General features: G+C 40.6%; 1 protein-coding gene across 2 annotated transcripts in view; it reads right to left on the bottom strand.

The window, feature by feature from the left end:
• Nucleotides 1-24,051, bottom strand: part of dis3l (DIS3 like exosome 3'-5' exoribonuclease) — a 30,418-nt gene that overhangs the window by 4,331 nt on the left and 2,036 nt on the right. The window contains exons 2-16 of one of the 2 annotated variants that reach the window (XM_060911810.1): nt 22,364-22,436; nt 19,701-19,854; nt 19,395-19,523; nt 13,649-13,784; nt 12,856-13,023; nt 12,658-12,736; nt 12,389-12,565; nt 10,376-10,545; nt 6,134-6,295; nt 5,587-5,837; nt 5,337-5,429; nt 4,369-4,893; nt 4,115-4,269; nt 2,334-2,512; nt 1,886-2,031 (exon numbers count right to left, since the gene is read on the bottom strand). In XM_060911810.1, the coding sequence (XP_060767793.1) occupies nt 1,886-2,031; nt 2,334-2,512; nt 4,115-4,269; nt 4,369-4,893; nt 5,337-5,429; nt 5,587-5,837; nt 6,134-6,295; nt 10,376-10,545; nt 12,389-12,565; nt 12,658-12,736; nt 12,856-13,023; nt 13,649-13,784; nt 19,395-19,523; nt 19,701-19,744 (2,414 nt within the window). In that variant the 5' untranslated portion in view covers nt 19,745-19,854; nt 22,364-22,436. The remainder of the gene's footprint in view (nt 1-1,885; nt 2,032-2,333; nt 2,513-4,114; nt 4,270-4,368; nt 4,894-5,336; nt 5,430-5,586; nt 5,838-6,133; nt 6,296-10,375; nt 10,546-12,388; nt 12,566-12,657; nt 12,737-12,855; nt 13,024-13,648; nt 13,785-19,394; nt 19,524-19,700; nt 19,855-22,363; nt 22,437-24,051) is intronic. The other variant, XM_060911809.1, reaches the window with a different exon arrangement.

The following is a 24,051-nucleotide window of genomic DNA, read 5'->3' as shown; positions in this document are numbered from 1 at the left end:
TCTTGCTGTGAGGCGACAGCGCTAACCACTACACCACCGTGCCGCCCTCATGTTCAGACTGATAAACTTTATTGTTTTTTGTAAATATACACTCATTGTGAATTTGATGCCTGCAACATGTTCCAAAAAAGTTGCGACAGGGCCATGTTTACCACTGTGTTACATCACCTTTTCTTTTAACAACACTCAGTAAGCATTTGGGAACTGAGGACACTAACTGTTGTAGTTTTGAACATGAAACTTTTCCCCCATTCATGCTTGATATACAATTTCATTTGCGCAACTGTCCAGTGTCTCCGTTGCCATATTTTGCACATCATAATGCACCACACATTTTCAGTGGGAGACAGGCCAGTTTAGCACCTGCTCTCTTTTACTACGAAGCCACACTATTGTAACATGTGCAGAACGTTGCTCGGTATTGTCTTGCTGGAATAAGCTGGGACGTCCCTGACAAAGATATTGTCTGGATGGCAGCATATGTTGCTCCAAAACCTGTATGTACCTTCTAGCATTAATGTTGCCTTCACAGATGTGCAAGTTACCCATGCCATGGGCACTAACACACCCCCATACCGTCACAGATGCTGGCTTTTGAACTTTGTGCTGTTAAAAATCTGGATAGTCCTTTTCCTCTTTAGCCCAGAGGACACAACGTTCACCATTTCCAAAAACAATTCAAAATGTGCACTCGTCAGATCACAGTACATTTTTCCACTTTGGGTCAATCCATCTTGGATGAGTTCGGGTCCAGAGAATTTGGCGGCGTTTCTGGGTGCTGTTGATATATGGCTTTCACTTTGCATGGTTTTCCTAAATGTTCCCGAGCTCATGTAGCAATATCCTTGATATAATCATGCTGGTTTTTAATGCAGTGCCGCCTGAGGGATCGAAGGTCACGAGTGTTCAGTGTTGGTTTTCGGCCTTGCCCCTTACATGCAGAGATTTCTCTGGATTCTTTGCATCTTTTGATGATGTTACAGTAATTTTTCACAAAGTGTTGAACCACACCCCATCCTTGCTTGTGAATGACTGAGCCTTTCCAATTACCAGTTAACCTGTTTACCTGGAGAATGTTCCAAACAGGTGGGTTTTGTTTTTTCTGAGCTGTAACTTTCCCAATCTTTTGTTACCCCTGTATTAACTTTTTTGGAACGTGCTACAGGCATCAAATTCATAATGAGTGCATATTTACAAAACACAACAAAGTTTATCAGTTTCAACATTAAATATCTAGTTTTTGTGTTGTATTTCAATTAAATATAGGCTGAAAAGGATTTGCAAATAATTGCATTCTGTTTTTATTTACGTTTTACACAGCGTCCCAACCGGGTGGGACGGTAGTGTAGTGGTTAGCACTGTCGCCTCACAGCAAGAAGGTCCGGGTTCGAGCCCCGTGGCCGGCGAGGGCCTTTCTGTGCGGAGTTTGCATGTTCTCCCCGTGTCCGCGTGGGTTTCCTCCGGGTGCTCCGGTTTCCCCCACAGTCCAAAGACATGCAGGTTAGGTTAACTGGTGACTCTAAATTGACCGTAGGTGTGAATGTGAGTGTGAATGGTTGTCTGTGTCTATGTGTCAGCCCTGTGATGACCTGGCGACTTATCCAGGGTGTACCCCGCCTTTCGCCCGTAGTCAGCTGGGATAGGCTCCAGCTTGCCTGCGACCCTGTAGAACAGGATAAAGCAGCTAGAGATACTGAGATGAGATGAGACAGCGTCCCAACCCTACATAGAGTCGTACATCGAGGGCAAATCTTCTAGTGTTCATTCTTACAGCATATCAAGTATTTGGAATGGTTTATTGGGAAACTGGTTTAATTGTAATACGATTTGCAAATAGAAACTAAACAACTTCATGTATCTTCAGAAGTGTTAAGCTGCAGGTTACCGTGGGACAAAGACCAGTACACCATTGGCCCTGATGGAGTAGATAATAGCGTCGGCCATGCAGCGCTCGTCAGTGAGTGGGTCCTTATCTCGGAAGTAGAGGCACTGGAAAAGCTCTGTGGACTGCTTCTGAGCTTGCTGAGCTGCCTACAGGTGACAAAGAACTCTGCTGTCACTCAGTGTTATAACTAGTAGACTGAATATAATATATTTTCAGCTGGTCTTATAATTCTGTCACCTAGTGGCGATTGTGTAATGCATTGGATTTTATGTATTTAACAGACAGAAAAAAGTTCATAGTAAGAACGATTATTACAAAAGACTTATATAGAGACTTTATAAAGACCAGAAACGGTACGTGCGTCCATCATAAAGATGATGCTGGATTACATTGAATATGATCTTAACTGTAAACCACCAGTTCTTGTGTAAGAATCTAAACACTTTACTCGGTTTCTGTTGTTGATTTGATGAGCCATTTCCTCCAGTTCTTTGTTGCTAGCTAAGCTCCTGTGAAAACACTCCTCTTTCTCTGATTGTACGGCAGCCATGAGAAGACGATGCACTATGATGTCAGCATAGCGCCTGATTGGAGAAGTGAAATGGGTGTACCGATCCAGAGCAAGACCTGCCAATAAGAAATAAACAGAGCAAGTGAGAATCAGATGTTTTAGTCTGTGTCCGGTTTATGTCAACAAATAGACTGAGTTCCTGGAGAGGCACTAAGTTACAAGAGTCCAAAAGTTTGAGTCCACTGCCAAGAAGTGTTTTTCATTTCTAAAATGAAACCAAGCCTTTTTTTTTTTCAACGATGAAGGGTCTTAGGCTTTCAATTATTTTCAATGCATTTAAATAGCATAACTCTACAGGCAATTTGCTTTATTTTCATGTAATAAATTTGATTCAAGTGGTTACAAATGTGCATTAATCGACCACAAAACCTCTCTTTAAAGGGGAACAGAGGGCAATATATAGAGTAAATATAACAATAAAACACACATTAACGAACCTTATTCAAGACTTACAAAAGTTTTTTGTTCTAAGGTTGGAAAGTTATAGTGTTTTGAAAGTAGCTCGAGCAAACTATTTCCGCAGTTTGAACAGCCCGCCATGATATTAATTTTATCCAATCAGAATGCACGTTCATTTTCTCTGCGTAACACTCATGACGTATGCATGTGCCCAGTTGTGTTGGCTCATTGAGGTTGGGAATAGCACGTGTGAATCGGAAAGTAGGATGAATTGTAAGTGATCGGCTACACAATGCCACAGTGTGTTGCTTTCGGGTGTAATAACAGGACCGATGGAAAGCATAACGATCCTCCAGACGTGTCTTTTCACTCGTTTCCGCTGAAAAACACCAAGCGAGTTCAAGCTTTCTTCTCTTCTTTCGTCATCACCGGAGTCGAGTGTACCTCTCCTAGGTTCAAACTGGTACCCTTCTAAGCCATAGCCTGCTTGCAGTGTGTCTTGCGGGATCTCTTCGTATGATTCAACAGAGCTGTCGCTTTCACTTGATGCGCCCGACGCCATGATTACACGCTTCTCTCCTAGTGCAGTGGGTAGGGCTGACGTCACGGTCTTTTAAAAATGGCGACTCTTGTGCCGTTTAGTGTACCGACTATTATATTTACAATTACCAAGATATTTCGTTGTTTTCTAGTATATAAATTTGATAGAATACTTAAGAATACGTTACTTTGACACATCAGCAACTGTATATATTATATTTGGTACCCCTTTAAGAACTATAAATACAATTTTGTATCATGCTCATTTTATAGCAGCATTTTAGTCAACAGAGATCAAGATCTTAAAGCTGCAGTTTGTAATGTTTAAAAATTATTAGAGGCCTATAATAAGCATATAGAAATTTTAATTTAATGACATTTAATGTCTTACTTATACTTAATATTTGCTTCATTTCAGCTTAACTTTTAATTTTTCTGGCCTGGAAATCAACTCTGGTCCACGGCTGCTTGACTCCACCCCTTTTCCATAAAAGGCGACTTACGGGATATAAAGTTTTACCAGATGGGGTGGAGTCAGTCAGTCACGGAGAAAGGAAGTTTTTTTTTAGATTTTCATTGCAATTGCAATTTAACTTTCAGGCATCAGTGAGGTCTAAACATTACAGACTGCTCCTTTAGTAGGTGGGTGAAATCTGACCTTTACCTCATCAGTTCATAAAAAATTGAGGCCTAACTAAAAGTAAATGTATAAGCTTTACCATAGTGGTAGTACTGATCCTCTGGGCAGGCTCCAGTGGAGAAGTACAGGGCATTAGACATGGCCTGGGTGGCCATCACCCTCAGCAGCCGGTTTACCAGGGGGTCCTGTGGATCCACTGCCTGGTCCAAAGAATCAGCCAGAGTCTTGTTGGACCTGAATACAATCATACAGCAGTTTGTAGAAACATTAATAATACACTCCAGTTACTTTATGCAGCTCTAATATTCCAGCTCATTATGATTAATTCTCTACCTTGTATCAATGGCGAAGCCACGACTCGTGGCACTGTCGACCAACTGGTTGAAGAACTCCTGTCTGGGTGGTGGATGACGCCTCAGGAGCGCCTGGTGTGGGAAACATTCCTGGATCTTACGTGCCACCCAGTGATTGGCACTGATCATACACTCTGCCACTGTCTCATGCACCTCCAGAGGTTGTTTGGGCACCAGAGCAGCAATGTTCTTGTCCTCATCCAGCTGTGCCCTCACTTCAATGCCCTCCAGCTCCAAAGCACCACCCTTATCCCTTTGTGATCGCAGGTGCCTGGCCACTCGAGTCAACTGCTCCAGGGCCTGCAGGAGCTCAGCCCGTTTCTGTTCCCGTTCAGAGCTCTCGAGCTGGGCCAGCTCAGGCACCTCCACATCTTCCCCATTTAACAGGCTCTGGGCCAGCTCATAGTGCAGCTGGTAAGAGGATCGGATAAGTGTGCGGCCGTACCACACACTACACACTGCCAGAGACTCAGCATCCAGCTCCCATATAACACTCATGGCATATCTATAGGAATACGGAAAGCATTAGATGATAGGTTTCCACACTTTAGTAATCCGCATATATTTAATACGTACACACATGCTTCAATAATTCCCACATTTGTTGTTTTTTTTTCCACAGTAGTGTTTCTAACAGTCTTGAGATTTAAACTTACACATCTCAGCCAAACAGAAAAGTACTATAAAAATAACAGTGTTTTTAATATAAATGAATTACAAATAAACAGTAATTATTTTTCCTCAGATCAGGGAGAAATAAATCTGAGAAACACAGGCTACAGTTGTCGTGAACAGATATGAGAATAAGGTTAAGGAAATATTCGCGGATTCCTTTGAAATTCACCCCAAAGCGCCAAGCAACTGTCCAAACATCTTAATTTCTCAAAACCTACATTCATGGTTCCTTGACGGACCATAGAAAGTCTGACAAATGAAGGCCTGACTCACCTGTCCACCCCCCCCAGCAGTGAGCAGAGGTCAGCGCTCAACACCGCCGGCAACATGTCATACCTTCGGTCAGCCAGGTAATATGTTGTGGCTCTGAATAGACACATAACACAGAACATACAGTAAAATAGTCTAGGATCTGCTCAAAAATATACAGTCACTCAGAAGTAGGTATGAGACAGCTGTGGGATATTAGCCAGATGTTGTTTATTTGAGACGTAAGAATTATCATGAATCATAGTCCCCATACCTGGAACGAGCTTCCAGATCAGTGAGAGAACCCTCTTTAACAAAGTGTGTGACATCTGCGATGTGTACTCCCAGTTCCAGATGCTTTCCCCCTGGCAGGGTGCGCACTGACAACGTGTCATCCACGTCCTCGCAGCCCAGCGGGTCGATACTGAACACCAGGTGGGTGTCGCGCAGGTCCTTCCGAGAGTTCATCTCAGCCTGGTCCATCTGCCACGGCTGCTCCTTAGAGTTCACAGGCATCTCTCGCAACTGGAAAAAATACAGGTACATGTAAGAAATAACAAAATGTAATATACTGATTGAATATATTGCTAATAACTAAGATAAATATAATACATATTCAGTATTTTAAAGTATAACGGACAATTTTGTTAGTGTCAAATCTAAAAATGGCCATTTATTATTTCACCCTAATCCAATCACGAATAATAAAAACAAACAATATGGCACTGTAATCATTCGCTAACGTCAGGTTAAAGGTTAGAATGCATGAGCCTAAAAACATTTCAACTACTCAGTCTTTTTACGATCCGTGTGCTGCTCACCTGGGCTTCAGAGAATGGAGGCACATGGATGCAGTTCTCCACCAGTATGGTCTGAACTTCAGTCTCCACTTCACCAGCCTTGCCCAGGACTCTCACACTGTGACCATTGGGGTAGAGTGAAGTGCTCTCCCATGAGTCCACTCGCACAATCATCCTGTGATCCTTCAGCAGAACATTCAAGCACCTCAGTATCACACAGTACCACATTTACTCCTGCTCACACTGCAAGCCAAATTCCAATTGCTCTCATCTGATTTTTTTGTTGAGTTCTTCACGTGATTTTTTTTCTTTTGGTCCTATATTGACAAGTCTTTAGATGTTTTGCAAAAAAAACAACACTACCTGGAATACCCGTCTTGAATTAAATTAACAAAACGGAGGCCACACTAGCAACGTTTTGGATTCATAGACAAATCACTGAGAGAGTAAGGAGGCAAAATTCAAGGTGGGGGTCTGTGTGTATTCCTGTACCGTATATTACAGTAGAAAAAGAGCAACAGTTATTGATCAAGCGTTGAGACAGATTTAGCAAACATTCATGAACATCCAGTTTGCATCCAGGGTTCTCCACGGATTGAAAATATAGGGGGTTGGGGGTCAATCGGATGACCTTGAAACAAATTTGCATAAATTTACATGTCATTTGCATACAATTTGCATAACATACTCTCAAATAGTAATCATTTAGAATAATCAATTGGACTGGTACAAAACACATCATACATGAAACATTACACACTTCCACATCATATTCAGACACATTGTTTGAAATGGAACTGGAAAAAATATTTTTTTTTTTATTTAGCAAACTACAAAAAAAGAACAGAAAAGTACAGAAAAAGTTTTTGTATTAACTATATTCACACTGCTCCACAAAAGCTGACATTGTTTGAAATGGAAATGTAATTGCAGGCACCACTGGAAAAAATAATTTTTTAGAGAGTAAAGTACATTGAAAAGATGTTGTTTTAACTATATTTACACTGCTCTATGGCTATATTTACACTGCTCCATGGCTATATTTACACTGCTCTATGGCTATATTTACACTGCTCCATGGCTATATTTACACTGCTCCATGGCTATATTTACACTGCTCCATGGCTATATTTACACTGCTCTATGGCTATATTTACACTGCTCTATGGCTATATTTACACTGCTCTATGGCTATATTTACACTGCTCCATGGCTATATTTACACTGCTCTATGGCTATATTTACACTGCTCCATGGCTATATTTACACTGCTCCATCCATGTTCACCAGTTAACAGTCTAAGAAGATAAAAAAGAAAAATGACATTGTAATTTAAACTCATTCATACAGACTCAAACAAAATGCATTGTAATAGTTACACAGCCTAACATGATCTCTAAAATATGGTTGCACAAAATGCTTTGATATTTGAAAGAAACTAACTCAAAATTACCTGCTTTCCTCTTTTCCTAAACATCCACTTCGAAGGTGATCTTCCTGTTCCTAATGCCTGCCCATAGTTTTGCAGCTTTGTGAAAATCAAACTCCTCTGGTGGAGGCCCCTGGTTATCTCCCGGCGCAAGAACAATGTGTCAAAAACGCCGAAGTGTGAAACGCTTTTCTTAGACGATAATCATCAGACTGACTAAACTAATTGCTGGTAAATGAGTTTCACACTCGGGTGTTGTCGCGTTGTCGGTACTCCAACAGAGAAAGGCTATCGGTCACAAAGAAAACAAAGGGACGTCTCTTCCTTTTGTAAAGGGGCGGCAGAAATTAAACGGGGGCGGGAATCACAGAAGGGGGGGGGGGGCGGCCCGCACCTCTAAAACCCCTCATGCAGAACCCTGCGCATCACATAACAAGAGTGCTCCGAGAGCACAATATCCCCCACTGGCAACTATGCCATAACTCTGGTAAAATGTGACTGAATTGAACGAAATTACAATCTACGTATTACCGACATATAACAAAGGATCCTGTCAAGTTTTGTGAAATTCCTCCAAAAATTGCGAGCGGAGTTGATTTCAGAAGGTGAGTACCCTTCCCGGGACGGACATCGCCACGACATAATCCACCTTCAGGCCTTTTAGCCAGCGGGGGATAAAAACTTTTTGCCAAATTACATGAAATTCCTCCAAAAATTGTGAGGGAAGTTGATTTCAGAAAGCAAGCACACTTTGATGAAATTGCCAAAGCACAAGTTTGCTAATGATCAAGGGCATAACTCTGGTAAATTCTGCCCAAATTAAATGAAATTTCAAAATGCGTATAACTGTCATATAACAAAGCCTTTTGCCAAGTTTGGTGAAATTCCTCCACAAATTGTGAGAGGAGTTAATTTCAGAAGAACGTACACCCTCATGAAATTGTCAAAGTACAAGTTATTTAATCAAGGGTCAAAACTCTGGGAAAATTTTCACAAACGAAATTAAAATCGCAATATGCGGATTACCGTCATATAACAAGGCCTTTTGCTAAGCTTTGAGAAATTCGTCCAAAAAATTGTGAGAGCAGTTGATTTCATAAAGCAAGCACACCTTTGTGAAATTGGGAAAGCACAAGGTTGTTGTAAAGGTTCCCCCAGCTGGAACGACTTCTTCTCGAGACTAATGCCCTCGTGCCACCTATAGAATTCTGGAGCGAAAACACCGCGAAAAAAAAAACAGAGAACCAGACATCGGTTTCACTGCTGTTTCACAGTTTTCCCACCAAAGTTAAAATATTCCAAACATCCTTTTATAACATCCCAAAAAGCTGTTTTTGTGTGTTGTGTCTGTCGAATGTGTGTGTCTGCACAGATGTGTGTGTGATGTGTAAATGTGTGTGTGTGTGTGTGTGTGTGTGTGTGTGTGTGTGTGTGTGTGTGTGTGTGTGTGTGAGACCTTGGCTATGTACGTGCGTGTAGAGGGGTGGGTGTAGGATGTGTGTGCGTTATGTGTGCGCGTATGTGAATGTGTGGATATCTTGTGCTAAGTCAGCAAATCACATCTTAATTCCAATGGAGTTCCTTAATTCCATTAGTGTGTGTGTGTAAATGAAACCTTCAATCATAAGCAAAATAATATTTCATATCAACGGATGTTTCAGCAATTCAGCAATTTCAGCATTTACGCACGTCAAAGCGCGAGAGATGTTTTTACGACAATTTTAAACAAAGACATGTTTATGTCTAGTCTAGCAAAGAAGTGCGTGTCTTCTCCACTGGAGGGAGGTCAGGTTACACAGGAATAGTTTAAAATCACTGTTATAGTATTATAATAGTTATTAAAATAATAAAGGATCTTAAAAAGCTCTAAAATATTAAAATCATAAAGTCTTAACACTTTGTGCAGCAATAAGGCTAATATAAATCTATAAAACTTGGCGCTGTTCAGACACATTTCTGATCATTTCATATCAAAATAAGCAGAATGTTCTGATGATATGATAGCAATGTTCAGACAGAATGGAATTTTTAAACAATGTCTAGCTGAGACAGAAGGTCATTTTAACTGAACAGAATAAATCCTTACAATTTTGTCACAAAATAAATTACTGCCTTCTTGGTCAAGAATAAATACTTACAATTATTTATCCTTACAAAGGAATAAAACCTTACAGTTGTTTAATCAAGGGCTGTAACTCTGATAAAATGTGACCCAATTTAACGAAACTACAATATGCGTAGTACCGACATAGAACAAAGAATCCTGCCAAGTTTCGTGAAATTCCTCCAAAAATTGTGAGAGGAGTTGATTCCAGAAGCAAAACACTCTCTCATGAAATTGCCAAATTATAATTTTGTTAATCAAGGGCTGTAACTCTGATATAATGTGACCCAATTTAATGAAATTACAATATGCGTAGTACCGACATAGAACAAAGATTCCTGCCAAGTTTCGTGAAATTGCTCCAAAAATTGAGAGAGGAGTTTATTTCAGAAGGTGAGCACCCTTCCTGGGACAGACGGACGGACGGAAATCGCCACGACATAATCCCCCTTCGGGTCTTTCAGCCAGTGGGGGATAAAAAAGTTAAATGAATTCTAATGAGTCTCTTTAGATCATTCAGACGCACTGCTAAGTCTCGGTTTTCAGTTCCAAAATCATGTAGCCTTTTACCCGACTCACGGTCATAAAAAACATATCTGTATCACACTCATTCTACACAGTAATTACACAGGTCCATATGTTACAAACAACAATATGACAATATATAGTTATGTTTTAATTATATTTTAGGACATGGAATCTATTTAATATATGTCCGGTAGAGCCTCACCTGCAGTGCTTCAGCCTGCTGGGTGCTAATCCGGATCTTTGGGATGCGGCAGTCCCAGGGAATGACCAGAATCTTCTGAGAGTTTCGGGACTGGGTCTGCAGCTCCTCTCGAGGAGGAAATGTTACCACATAGTCCCTCCAGTTTCTCTGTATGATACCCACCACCCTGCCTAGACAGGAACAGAAAGAATGAGAGAAAAGTAATACGAATCATTTTTTGGAAAAGTTACTCGTACTAGTTTCCATTAATTAGTGCTTGATATTTTACTAATCATATTTATCCTACTTTACATCTACCTGATAATGCTTTCAACATTAAAAGCAGATCAATCAATGTCACTCTACCATGCGACAGTAGCTCAAGGTTCTCCAAGACAAAACCCGGTTAAGCTGTTACTGAAACCACACCTTACTCATGAAGTCTCATAATGCACGGCCATAGTTGTTGACTAAACAGTAAACATTAGTAAGAGCAAAATAATTGTTGGATTTAAATTTAATATTTGATTTGCAGTACTTTGCAAAAGTCTTAGACACCCTATTTTTTCATACAAACTTTGTTCTAGATTTCTATTTTATGACTTCTACGTTATCGAGTCGGTACAAAAACATTTTAGAGTCCAAACGTTCGTTTTCCAGCACAAAATTAAAGGTTACAGAAAAAAAAAAAGTTTGTATCTGAGCAGTACATTACATAAAAGATCACTTTTCAGATTAAAAAAGAAAACATAATGAAGGCTGCTGGGTTTTGGTGCAAAATTAAGACGCGAGTATGACAGTCAAAGTGTCCAGAAGAACTGGGGCTGGTTCTGTAAGACGCTCAGTAAAACCTACAGCTCATTTCCTTATCAAACTGCACTCACTGTACCTCAGACTACTATTTTTTTTTTTTTGAAGCAAAGGGTCGTCTCGCACTAAATATTGACTTTGTTTCATTTATTATGGCGTACTGCTGTTTACAGTATTTTTTTTTAATGCTGAAACATTTCATTTCCTTATTTTAAGCCATTGATGGTGTACAGCATTTCTTTACATGTGCCTAAGACTTTTGCACAGTACTGTGCACTTTTCTGAAGTAAATTTATCTTTTTATTCGCCAAGAACAGTTTCAACCTATAGTATGCTGATGTGGTTCCAGACACTTTGTACAACCTATAGTGTGTGGTTTCAGACATTATTTCCATGGTAACCATGTGAGCCTTGGGTAACAGTAGACGTAGTAACAGTGTTTATTTTTTTCGCGGTCCAAATCCTGCGGTCTGATTGGCTGGCGAGCAGGTCCATATCCTACGGTGCGGACCCCAGTTACGGACCCCGATTACAGACCTCTGGCAACTCGCTCGTTCACAACAACAACAACAAACATCGCAGAATTTGTCAACGTTTATCTTTTTTTTTTAAATAAGATTTATTTATAAGATTATCAAAAATCTTATAAATTTTTGCCAGCATTTCTCAGGAGAATAGCATTAATTTTACAGCATGGATAGCGATAACGACAGTGTTCACAGCGAAAGCGAGTTTTACTACCCTGAGGAAGAAGAAATAAAAGAAAATATTTCAGAAGAAAGCTAAAACCTGTAATTTGCTAACACCGAGCAAAAACATGGCTGAATCCTGAATGACTCAATTTTGTATAAATAGGGGACTACATAGGCGGCAAAATGTAGTTTTTTTCCTGCCATGGAAGTGCACTTGTATACCGAGGAGGAAGCAATTTGCATTACAGCCGTGAATGAGGATTCAAAATGGCGGCTCGGCTCGGTTTTCCCTTTCGGGCGCTCTCGTTTTCTGTTAGAATTTGGTAAAGAAAAAATAAATATATTATTTACCAGCTTAAGGTCGGTCCGTATGGTGAAACACCGTGACCTCGGCCTTGAATGCTGACCTCAGCCCAGAGGCCCTCGCTCAGTACTTTCAAGATCTCGGTCACGGTATTTCACGATACGGACCTCCCAGCTGGTAAATAACATACATGTAGTCACAGGTAGATGTGCAGGTTTCTGTAATTACCTGTCGGCATAGGCTGACTCTGAATGTCCTCTCCTTTCTCCTCTCCTCGTCCCTCTGTTAACGCTGTGCTCCGGCCCTTCCACTCACCACGTGGCAGCAATTCTACAGCAACCACATCACCGTGTATTGCCCGATTACGGTGCTTCATTCCATTAATCAGAACATCACTGTTAAGCTCTGGGGACACATGGCAAAAACACGAAAACTATAAGCCTGCCTAATTCAACTAAACATGATCAACTGGATATTGAGTTTATGGGTTTGTCTACCTGTATTCTTGCTTGCAGAGCCCTCATAACGTACAAAAGCCTCATGTTGTGCACGATGCTTGTTCACGTTAAGTGTGCCCTTAAAAGAAGAAAGAAAGGGATGTAAAGGGTAACTTTAGACCAAAGACAAAACAAAAACAGTTCTTTTCCTTCACCAACTCTGCGTAAGCAGCGCTGACTGAAGCAAGAGGCTCTCACCTGAATGTACCTGCCAGATTTGATCCCTGCCTCCAGAATCTCTGCAGGTAAATGCTCAGAGTACTCTTTCTCTGCTCCTTCACTCTCTCTCTCTTGTAGGGTCTGAGCAATAGAGGCATACAACTCTTGAGCTGCATGCAGGTCTGGCCAGAAACTTTCCAAATATTCCTATAACATCAACACATATGGCATGAAAAATATGGTGCATATGTACAGAGTCTATTACAGAGGTTATTATTCACCCATATTCAAAGAGCCTGAGGCGGATAATTGTTTTAGTATAAATACATGGGTGATTTTTTTTTTTTAATCGTAAAAAAAAGTAATTTATTTCAAACTTCAAAAGCGGCATGCAAATGCAATAAAGGTGTGGCGCAGACTTGCGTCACTTATCTCTGCCGACTGTTTTAAAATAGATAAAATAAATCACAATTCCACCTTTCCTTCGAACAGTTTTAGATCAAACTTCGTAGCATCTTTAGTGCTTTTAGGAACAGAATTTTCTTTCATAATTTGTAATTCTTCCTCACTTACGGTGACAAAGCAATTGGCCGCCATTTTGCCGAGTCGCTCGAAGCGATTATCGAGAAACAGTCCGAATTTCTCGACCAATCAGCGCACATGATTTCCTACAATCACCTCCATATTTATACTCATATGAATCATTCACCCTTACTACAATAAATCTGACTGGAAAAGAGGCATTTACAATAATATATTTGTAAATAATATGACACAGTGAAATACATAACAGGAGTCAGACATACAGGAGACAAAATTATACACATCATACCCGAGTCGAGATGACGTAAACGCCACTGTTCTGACTGCCATATTCTTTAATGGCCTCCTGGTCTTCTGTGATCATAACCACTGACATCAGACCAGCCAAATGGTTGTAATACCACACTGCTGCATGGTACACACACCTGCAACAAGCACAAATGCATGTGATCAATTAACCCCTTGGGGTCGAGAGCTTTACCGGCGAAGCTCGACAGGTTTAGAATGAGTAGGTCATGTATTTAGATAAATATCTTCGCGAGTTTTTCATCATACAAGCATGATAAACACAGGGTGTATTCAGACCAGGATAGTTCGATAGTTCACTTGCTTTGGTCCAAACCAAATGTTTTTTTTATTTTTTCATTTTGGTGCGGTTCGCTTTCACACTGTACATTTTAGTAAGCGGACCAAAATCTGTCAACAAAGCCACGCACCCTGAGGCCATTCAGCTATTGGTCAGAGACGACACGCGCACAAAGCGTTAAGTTCAAAAGTAGTCATGGAGGCTTTCCATGCTGTTATTCTTTTTAATGTCATCAAAGCTATATGTTTTTTCCAGTTTTTACTGTTTTCACAATTGTGCGATTACTATGCTGTTGTACAAGTAATTTATCAACGACGACGACAAAGGGCAAGGCGGCTACGGAGGATAGCGCTGATGAGCGCACATCATGTTGTGACAGTTCTGGCTCTTCACGCAATAGATGAATTTCTTTTTTGCGTCGCTAGTACCGCCACTTTTTGAAAGAATGTCCCTGATTGTAATGTAGGTCTGACAGAGTTTCTTCACTTTTAGCCGACATTGTTCTGGGGAGCGCGTGAACCCCTTCTCCTTCATTTTCTCACTGAATACAGCAAACACGTCGGCATTTTTGTGTGTTCTCTCCAAAAGCTCAGATATGTGGACATCTGCCCATATATCCACAAGGGTACGCGTTTCTTCCTCGGCCCACGTTTGCCCCCTACTCATTTTTTGTACTCGCCTACCACTGGTGACTGAACGACCCTTGACAACCGAAAGTGTTTGCACTTTGCGGTGGAATGTCAAGACTCTGTTTCCCATAATGCTCGACAAACGACGGAAGCTCCCGAGGTACAAAAAAGCAAAACTGTCGGATTAGGTCCGGTCTGCTTTCACACCTCCAAAAGATCCGCACCAGGGTTCCTTTGGTCCGGACCGAGTCCGACCTTGCAGCTCGGTCTCGGTCCGCTTGTTTGGTCCGGACCAGAGTTCGGTGGTTAGGTTAACTGGTGACTCTAAATTGAGCGTAGGTGTGAATGTGAGTGTGAATGGTTGTCTGTGTCTATGTGTCAGCCCTGTGATGACCTGGCGACTCGTCCAGGGTGTACCCCGCCTTTCGCCCGTAGTCAGCTGGGATAGGCTCCAGCTTGCCTGCGACCCTGTAGAAGGATAAAGCGGCTAGAGATAATGAGATGAGATAAATTACCTAAATTAGATGAAACATCCAATTTAGATGTTAGTAAGGTCCAGTGGGATCTTACTCAGTCCCACTGGAGTCGAAGCGCAGAGCGTGCAATTACACATTCATAAAAGACTATTCACATGGTAATAGCATGATAATCGCTTTCTCTCTTTTGGTTTTGATTGGTTTTTCTTTCGTGGTGGGAACGCCCACCGTCAACAGGATAAAATCTGTCAGACATAGTCCAGGCTATTTGGAGGTAAAAATTTGTTTCAAGATGGCACACAGATTTTATGCGCTTCAAATGATTCAGAACAGTGATTCAATTCATGATTCAGGACAGTGATTTGGTTCGATCTTGAGAACTGCGACACTGATGATGAACGGTGCCTCTTTTTTTTTTTTTTTTAAACTTTGACTCGATCCAGCCAAAGATCAACTCAAGTAAGGGGTCATTCCACATCAATTCAACCAGGGCCCGCGCACTTAGGTCTCAAAAAATTCTGAAAAAAATCACCAGATGTACCCATGTTACCTAGGAGAAACACTGTAAATGTATTTGAATGTAAGATGTATACTTTCCATGTTACAGCCAGTTTTACTGGGCGAGGGGGGGTCAATTTTGCTCAGACTCTTTTTTTTTTTGTCAAAGTTCACAAACCCATAGCTCAAGAACTAAACCATGTAGGAGGCTCAAATTTTGCATGCTGGTACATAAATAGGAATAGTATGTAGCAAAACTGTCATTTTGGGTCTTGATGATCCTGCATGGTCATAGCACTCCCTCAAAGATGATCAAAATTTTATTGGAGTTTTTGGCTGTGCTCTGTTTAGGCCTTCAGAAGACACATTTTTACCCAACATACACTACGTTCAGACTGCAACCTGAAACGACCCATATCCGATTTGTTGTGAAATCCGATTTTTTTGTTAGGCCGTTCACATTACCAATTATATGAGACTTGTATGCGATCTCCAATATGAACGGAAAACGACCCAAAAGTGTCCTGCATGCGCAAATTGACACGTAATAAGCACATCTACGTAATACGTAAACAAAAAAAAAAGCGCACTCTTCAAGTTTGCAAGTAAAGCATGGAGATGAGGCGAGACCTGGCGATGTGGTTTTTGTGGCGGCGGCGGAACTCACACAATAATCTGATTAATGTGGGCAGCAGACTAATGAGACTGAAGGTGTCAAATTACTGGAAATTTCCAGAACAATCTTATAATCTTGTAATACAGGATGGTTTAAGTTACAAATCAGTTATAGAAACTGTTTTATTTAACCCTTTGGTGACTGACCCCTTGAAAATGGTTCCTCCAGGAATGATGACGTTTCAGTTGTCAAGACAACAGAAAAACTAAAATACAAGAGCATTTTGTTTTGTGCACAAGAGCATTGTGACGTATCTTTCTGTTTTTGTATTGTAGTTTTTCCGTTGTCTTGACAACTGAAAAGTCATCGTTCCTGGAGGAACCATTTTCAAGGGGTCAGTCACCAAAGGGTTAATCAGGCTAACAGATCAACATCCAGGTCCCTACCAAATCCACCATTAGCTTGATCAATTCTATAAAAGTCTATTTAAATTCTGAAAACTGTACAAATGTTGTTGTTTTCCACCAAAGAGGCGGGATTAGCCAACGCAGAATAGTGACATTTGTCTCTTGTTGATGACGTGTAGGTCGCATGAATGCGACCTGTCCGGTCAGACTGCAGTCGCATGTGAAAATAACGGATATGCATCGGAATTAGGACCACATATCCAAGCGTCCTGGGTCGCATGTGAAAAAAATCGGATCTGTGTCGTTCAGATTGTCAATAACAAATCAGATACAGGTCGCATATGGGCAAAAAAATCGGATATGGGTCGTTTCAGGGTGCAGTCTGAACGTAGTCTTAGGCTCTTGATTTTTTTTCCCTTATTGAGATAAGTAGAAAAACACTAAAAAAAAAAAAAAGCAATAAACAGAAAGGAAACTCTATCAGTGTTTGAACAGAAGACCTCACAAGTCTGACAAATCATTTTGGATGTCATTTTCAGAGCACCGTAACACCTTGTGGGAATGTGCGCAGATTTTTAAAATATTTTTTTCTTTATTCTCCATGATCCCTTCTTTTTAAAAACACCAATTTGGCTTGTCTTACTCGAATCTTTCTTTTTTATTTTCCACCCTGAACATGGGCAAAATGCACCAGAGAGCAATATGTTTTCTATAACATTAATGTAAAGAGTAAATAACCAAAGACCAATTTTGCCCTGACATGATCACCTGAGAGTGCCTGTGCAGGGGTGGAGGGATCCTTTTCAATTTCAATGATTCAGTGATTTTAGGGGCACCTGTGGTTACTCTCAGTATTGAGAGAGACTTGTGAGGTCTTCTGTTCAAACACCGATAGAGTTTCCTTTCTGTTTATTGCTTTTTTTGAGTGTGTTTCTACTTATCTCAATAAGGGAAAAAAAATCAAGAGCCTATGTTGGGTAAAAATGTGTCTTCTGAAGGCCTAAACAGAGCACAGTCAAAAACTCCAATAAAATTTTGATCATCTTTGAGGGAGTGCTATGACCATGCAGGATCATCCAGACCCAAAATGACAGTTGTGCTACATACTATTCCTATTTATGTACCAGCATGCAAAATTTGAGCCTCCTACATGGTTTAGTTCTTGAGCTATGGGCTTGTGAACTTTGACAAAAAAAAAAGTCTGAACAAAATTGACACCCCCCTCGCCCAGTAAAACTGGCTGTAACATGGAAAGTATACATTTTACATTCAAATACATTTACAGTGTTTCTCCTAGGTAACATGGGTACATCTGGTGATTTTTTCAGAATTTTTTGAGACCCAAGTGCGTGGGCCGCGTTTGAATTGATGTGGAATGACCCTAAGTGTAAATATTTCTCCTATTTATTATAAGCAGATCGGCTGATAGTAGTGCATACACAGGGAAAATGACTGAGCAATGTTTTCCAGAGTCAAAAGTATTTTCCTCAAAATAGTTAATTTTGCTCTATTTTGAGTTTAGAGAGTAAAATTTGAAGCCGGAGCAAAATAACACAGTAATTGTGTAACAGAGTAGGTCATGGCTCTGAACTGAGTAAAATAGTACAAGAATTAATGTCAAAACACTGAATAGAGTCAAATACCAAAATAAAGTCAAATACCAGATAAATGAAGGTGTTGTAAAAAGCAGTTTTAGGCCTGTGTTGGAATGTGTGAAAAAACATGACCTTACCCATTGTGACTTGACCTGATGGGATTAAAGGCCAATTTATGCTGACAACGCAGTCCTCGCAGATGGCGTCGCAGATGGCGTCTGCGTAGCCCCCCCCTTCGCAGACGCTCTGCGCGCACCTCCCAAAAATTGTGACCACCACAGAAGCCTCGCAGACAAGAGGCCTCTGATTGGTCCACTCTACATCCGCTGTACACGCACTTCCGCTTCCCTATTTCCCGGTTTGGTTTGTTTTCACTATCGCCATTTTTAAAAACACGAGCGAAGATGGAGCAGCACGAAGAGCGGTTGATCGAGGAAGTGAGGAAGTACGTACATCTATACGACTCCAGTTCTAGTCATTATAAGTAACCGGAGGATAAACACTCCACTAACCTCACCCACCAACTACTCCTAGCGATTTCGCGCCCCCTTGCATTGTGGCGGTGAATAACATCGCGCACGCCTATTACTCCCCGCTCAACGATAAATTACAACTGTCTGCGAAAAGCTATCTGCGAAAGCCTTGTCGTAAGAGCATGCAGAGGCCCTAAGAGTTAATCTGATGGGATTAAGAGTTGGCAGTGGGAGGGGTTTTCACTCTTCTCATTGAATGGAATGGAATTTTTTACCCTTCTCATTGAATACCCTTCCCACTGCCAACCCTTTATCCCAGAACATTAGGACATAAATTTTTTTTTGATGGCCAGTTAATTGTCCAAATCAATGGCACAGATTTAAGTTTTTGTGCCTGATCCATTCCTAAGACTGAACAGAATCACCTCAGGTGACCAAAACGGTTCGACGCAATGGGTAAGGTCATGTTTTTTCACACATTCCACAGTTCTCAAACTGCTTTTTACAACATCTTCATTTATCCATTATTTTTTTTTAAGTACAATCATGACACACATACTACATGGATATTATTGTAGCTGAACTTGTGCTGAATACAAAAAAAGTCATATGACTTTGAAAATACTGCTTAGATTTGTTGAAATTCACAACAAAATCAGATCATGCCAAAATCATTAGAGTGCCAGAAAATACCCTCAGACCCCAGAGGGTTAACTACTCACCAAACAAGCTGACAACACACCAACATGTCTTACCTCGTTTGCCATTTCTCTTGTGTTTCTCCTTTGTCCCGGGCACAGTAGGAAAACTGCTGAAACTCATTGGCAAACAGGACACAGTCATACCGAGGGTCCTTCAGGAGAGCACGCAGCCTGTTATAGTGCCTGTACAACAATGGATGACAGCAGCAAAACACCAAAACTCTCATGAGAGACATATCAAATTTTAGATTTTCATTTTCTATACAAGGGAAAAGTCCCATGCACCTGAGTGGTTTACTTATGAGTGACAATAGTATTTATGTAAGGCTTTTGAATAACACATAGTGTTTAGTGGTGTACCTGCGCCCACGTGTGTTTTGTAAAGCTTGGCATGCTGTCTGCATAAATACAACCCCGTGAAACTCCCTGAACTCCAGAACCTCCAGGAAGTCCCTCACTACTCCAGCATCTGGCACCACATAATGAGTCACATCTCCAGACAGCAGCTTGCCATCTGTGTGAGCATAAATGCAATATTTAGCATGAGTATAATATAAAAACAATACTGTGTACAAGGGTTTCACCGTAGCATTGATGACCAAAGCTCAGGGGTCTCCAGTTCCATCCTGAGCTCAGTGTGAAGGTTTGCATGCTCCCCCCTTTGTCCACTTCAGTTTCCTCCCACATCCCAAAAACATGCCAGTAGGTGGACAATGCTAAATTGCCGTAGGTGTCATGGGGCCCTGTGATGGACTGGAGTCCCAGTCAGGGTGTATAAACGCCTCGGCTGACCAAGGTAAAGCAGTTACTGAAGATGTGCTTGTTCTTTATCAAGTCAAGTTTATTTGTATAGTGATTTTAGCAACAGACGTTATTACAAAGCAGCTTTAAAGAAAATTAAAGACTTTAAACATGAACTAATTTTATCCCTGATGAGCAAGCCTGTGGCGATGGTGGCAAGGAGAAACCCATGAGGGAGAAACCTTGAGAGGACTCAGACTCAAAAGGGAACCCATCCTCATGTGGGTGATAACCGATAGCATGATTATAAAAAATTACTTGCTTCTATAACTGTGTCCTATATAATCACAAAGTATAACTGTGTAACCAGGAAATTCATTACAGGTTTAGCATGAAGTCTGTTTTGTTGAAGTTATCATGAAGACTTGATCGTGGCTCAGGTGGATAAGGCGCCATACCATAAATCCGGGGACCCGGGTTCGATTCCGGCCCGAGGTCATTTCCCAATCCCTCCCCGTCTCTCTCTCCCGCTCATTTCCTGTCTCTACACTGTCCTATCCAAAAAAGGTGAAAAAAGCCCCAAAAAAATCTCTAAAAAAAAAATAATAAAATAAAGTAATCCTGAATCTTGGAAATCCAACCTCAGTGAAGAGACTTCCATCCATCAATTATCTGTAGCTGCTTATCCTGTTCTGTTGGTTGTTCTAAGATTCTTCTCAATTGTAAATCAAATTTTCTGTTGAAGGAAAGGGCGTCCTAATACCTCTTTTGAATAATTACAGTGGTATGAAAAAGTTTGGGCACCCCTGGTCAAAATTGCTGTTACTGTGAACAGTTAAGCAAGTTGAAGATGAAATGATCTCCAAAAGGCATAAAGATGACTCATTCCCTTTATATTTTAAGCAATTTTTTTTTCTTCTTTTACATTTTCAAAATGACAAAAAAGGAAAAGGGCCCGAAGCAAAAGTTTGGGCACCCTGCATGGTTAGTACCTAGTAACACCCTCCTTTGGCAAGTATCACAGCTTGTAAACACTTTTTGTAGCCAGCTAATAATCTTTCAGTTCTTTCCTGGGGGATTTTCACACATTTGTCCTTGCAAAAGGCTTCCAGTTCTACAAGTTTCTTGGGCTGTCTTGCATGCACTGCTCTTTTGAGATCTATCCACAGATTTTCAATGATGTTTAGGTCAGGGGACTGTGAGGGCCAGGGCAAAACCTTCAGCTTGTGCCTCTTGAGGTATTCCATTGTAGATTTTGAGGCGTTTTTGGATCATCGTCTTATTGTAGGACCCATCCTCTTTTTAACTTCAACTTTTTTACAGATGGTATGATGTTTGCTTCCAGAATTTGCTGGTATTTATTCGAATCCATGCTTCCCTCGACCAATGAAATGTGCCCTGTGCCACTGGCTGCAACACAACCCCAAAGCATGATCGATCCACACCCATGCTTCAGAGTTGGAGAGGCGTTCTTTTCCTGGAATTTGGCACCCTTTTTTCTCCAAACATACCTTTGCACATCGTGGCCAAAAAGTTCTATTTTGATTTCATCAGTCCACAGGACTTGTTTCCAAAATGCATCAGGATTATTTCGATGTTCATTTGCAAATTTCAGACGCTGAATTTTGTGGCTAGGATGCAGGAAAGGTTTTTCTTCTGATGAGTCTTCCATGAAGGTCATATTTGTTCAGGTGTCGCTGCATAGTAGAACAGTGCACCACCACTCCAGGGTCTGCTAAATCTTTCTGAAGGTCTTTTGCAGTCAAACAGGGAGTTTTATTTGCCTTTCTAGCAATCCAACGAGCAGTTCTTTCAGAAAGTTTTCTTCATCTTCCAGACCTCACCTTGATCTCCACTGTTTCTGTTAACTGCCATTTCTTAATAATATTACAATCTGAGGAAACAGCTACCTGAAAACAGTTTGCTACGTTCTTGTAGCCTTCTCCTGCTTTGTGAGCATCAATTATTTTATTATTCAGAATGCGAGGGAGTTGCTTAGAGGAGCCCATGGCTGTTGATTTTAGGGACAAGTTTGAGGAGTCAGAGAATTTATACAGCTTTGAAATCTGCATCATCTGACCTTTCCTAATGAAGAAGTTGAACAAGCCACAGCTCAATCAGCTAATTAAGGTCTGGAACCTCGGTAAAAGTTACCTGAACTCAAATGTATTGGGGTGCTCAAACTTTCGCATGGTGTTCCTTTTCTTTTTTCACTCTCCAATTGTACAAAACAAAAATAATACACAAATCTTGCAGAAAACACTGAAATGTCTTGTCTTTACCTTCATGCCTTTTGGTGATCAGTTCATCTTCTGCTCACTTAACTACAACCCCAATTCCAAAAAAGTTGGGACACTGTGTAAAACATAAATAAATACAGAATATGACAATTTACAAATCATGGAAACCCGATATTTCATTGAAAATAGTACAAAGACAACATATCAAATGTTGAAACTGAGAAATTTCATTGTTTTTTGAAAAATATATGCTCATTTTGACATTGATGTCAGCAACACATTTCAAAAAAGTTGGGACAGCGGCAACAAAAGGCTGAAAAAGTTGTGTAATGATAAAAAAAATAATAATAATTTGGTTAATTGGCAACAGGTCAGTAACATGATTGGGGAAGAACATCCCAGAGAGAATCTCTCAGAAGTAAAGATGGGGATGGGTTCACCACTCAGTGAAAAACTGCATGGGCAAACAGTGCAACAATTTAAGAATAACGTTCCTCAATGTAAAATTGCAAAGAATTTGGGGATCACATCATCTATGGTACATAATATCATGAAAAGATTCAGAGAATCTGGAGAAATCTCTGTAGACAAGAGACAAGGCTGAAAACTGACATTGGATGCCTGTGATCTTCAGGCCCTCAGGAGACACTGCATTAAAAGCAGACACATGTCTGCATTAGAAATCACTGCATGGGGTCAGGAATGCTTGAGGAAACCATCATCTGTGAAAACAGTTTATTACTGCATCCACAAATGCAAGTTAAAACCAGATATAAACAATATCCAGAAACACCGCCACCTTCTCTTGACCTGAGATCTTTTATGATGGACTGAGGCAAAGTGGAAAATTGTCCCGAGGTCTGATGAATCAAAAGTAGAAATTCTATTTAGAAATCATGGACACCACGTCCTCCAGGCTAAAGAGGAGAGGGACCATCCGGCTTGTTATCAGTGTACAGTTCAAAAGCAGCATCTGAGCAATTCCAGCGTTATGGACGCGACACTTGAACTCAAAATGGCAACAAATGACCCAGTGCATGTTTTATTGTCTCCCAGTATTTAAACAGGTGTTGCATATTTTAAGGCTGTACCATACTGGAGAAGTGATAGAACAAGAACAATTCCCATAGTACATCTAGGGCATGCCAGAAAATGCCAATAAAAGATGCATTATGGATGTGACAGAAAAAGTATCACTTTTCTTGGGTGACTGTACATTTTTATCAAACTCTGTGAAATTGTAAACCTAATGTCGAAATGGAGATATCCGTTTGATAGAGGGGTCCAAGGTGAATATTAAAAAATCTTTGTTTAAAATATTTTTTATTTCATGCAGAGTTTCGGAAGGAAAAGTCAGCTTTATGGATGTGACGAAATTCCGTTACGGATGTGACGCGTCTGAAATAGACATGGCATATGTTTAGAAAATCAGCAATTTAACCACCATAACCCTTTGAAAAACTCTCTAAATATCAGCTAAAACTATCAAAGTTCTTAAATAATATTTAGGATGGCTATTGTTTTGCTGTTTTGTGGATTTTAGCATACATTTCTGTGGCTTGTGGCAGTAATATAGAATTGTACATGATCAAAGTTGATTTTAGCTTGGGTTTTACATTATAAGAAAGAAAGACTGACAGTGACACATTAGGTTGGTTACAAATTGGTTCAACTTATTCACATCTGTAAAATACAGGCCTAGGTGATATCTCTGGGAGTGGTTTTGATGT

Source organism: Neoarius graeffei, chromosome 27, assembly GCF_027579695.1.
Source record: "Neoarius graeffei isolate fNeoGra1 chromosome 27, fNeoGra1.pri, whole genome shotgun sequence".
In the NCBI taxonomy this organism is placed as follows: Eukaryota; Metazoa; Chordata; class Actinopteri; order Siluriformes; family Ariidae; genus Neoarius; species Neoarius graeffei.
Note: the sequence above shows the minus strand (reverse complement) of the source record. Positions and strands in the feature narration are given on the sequence as shown.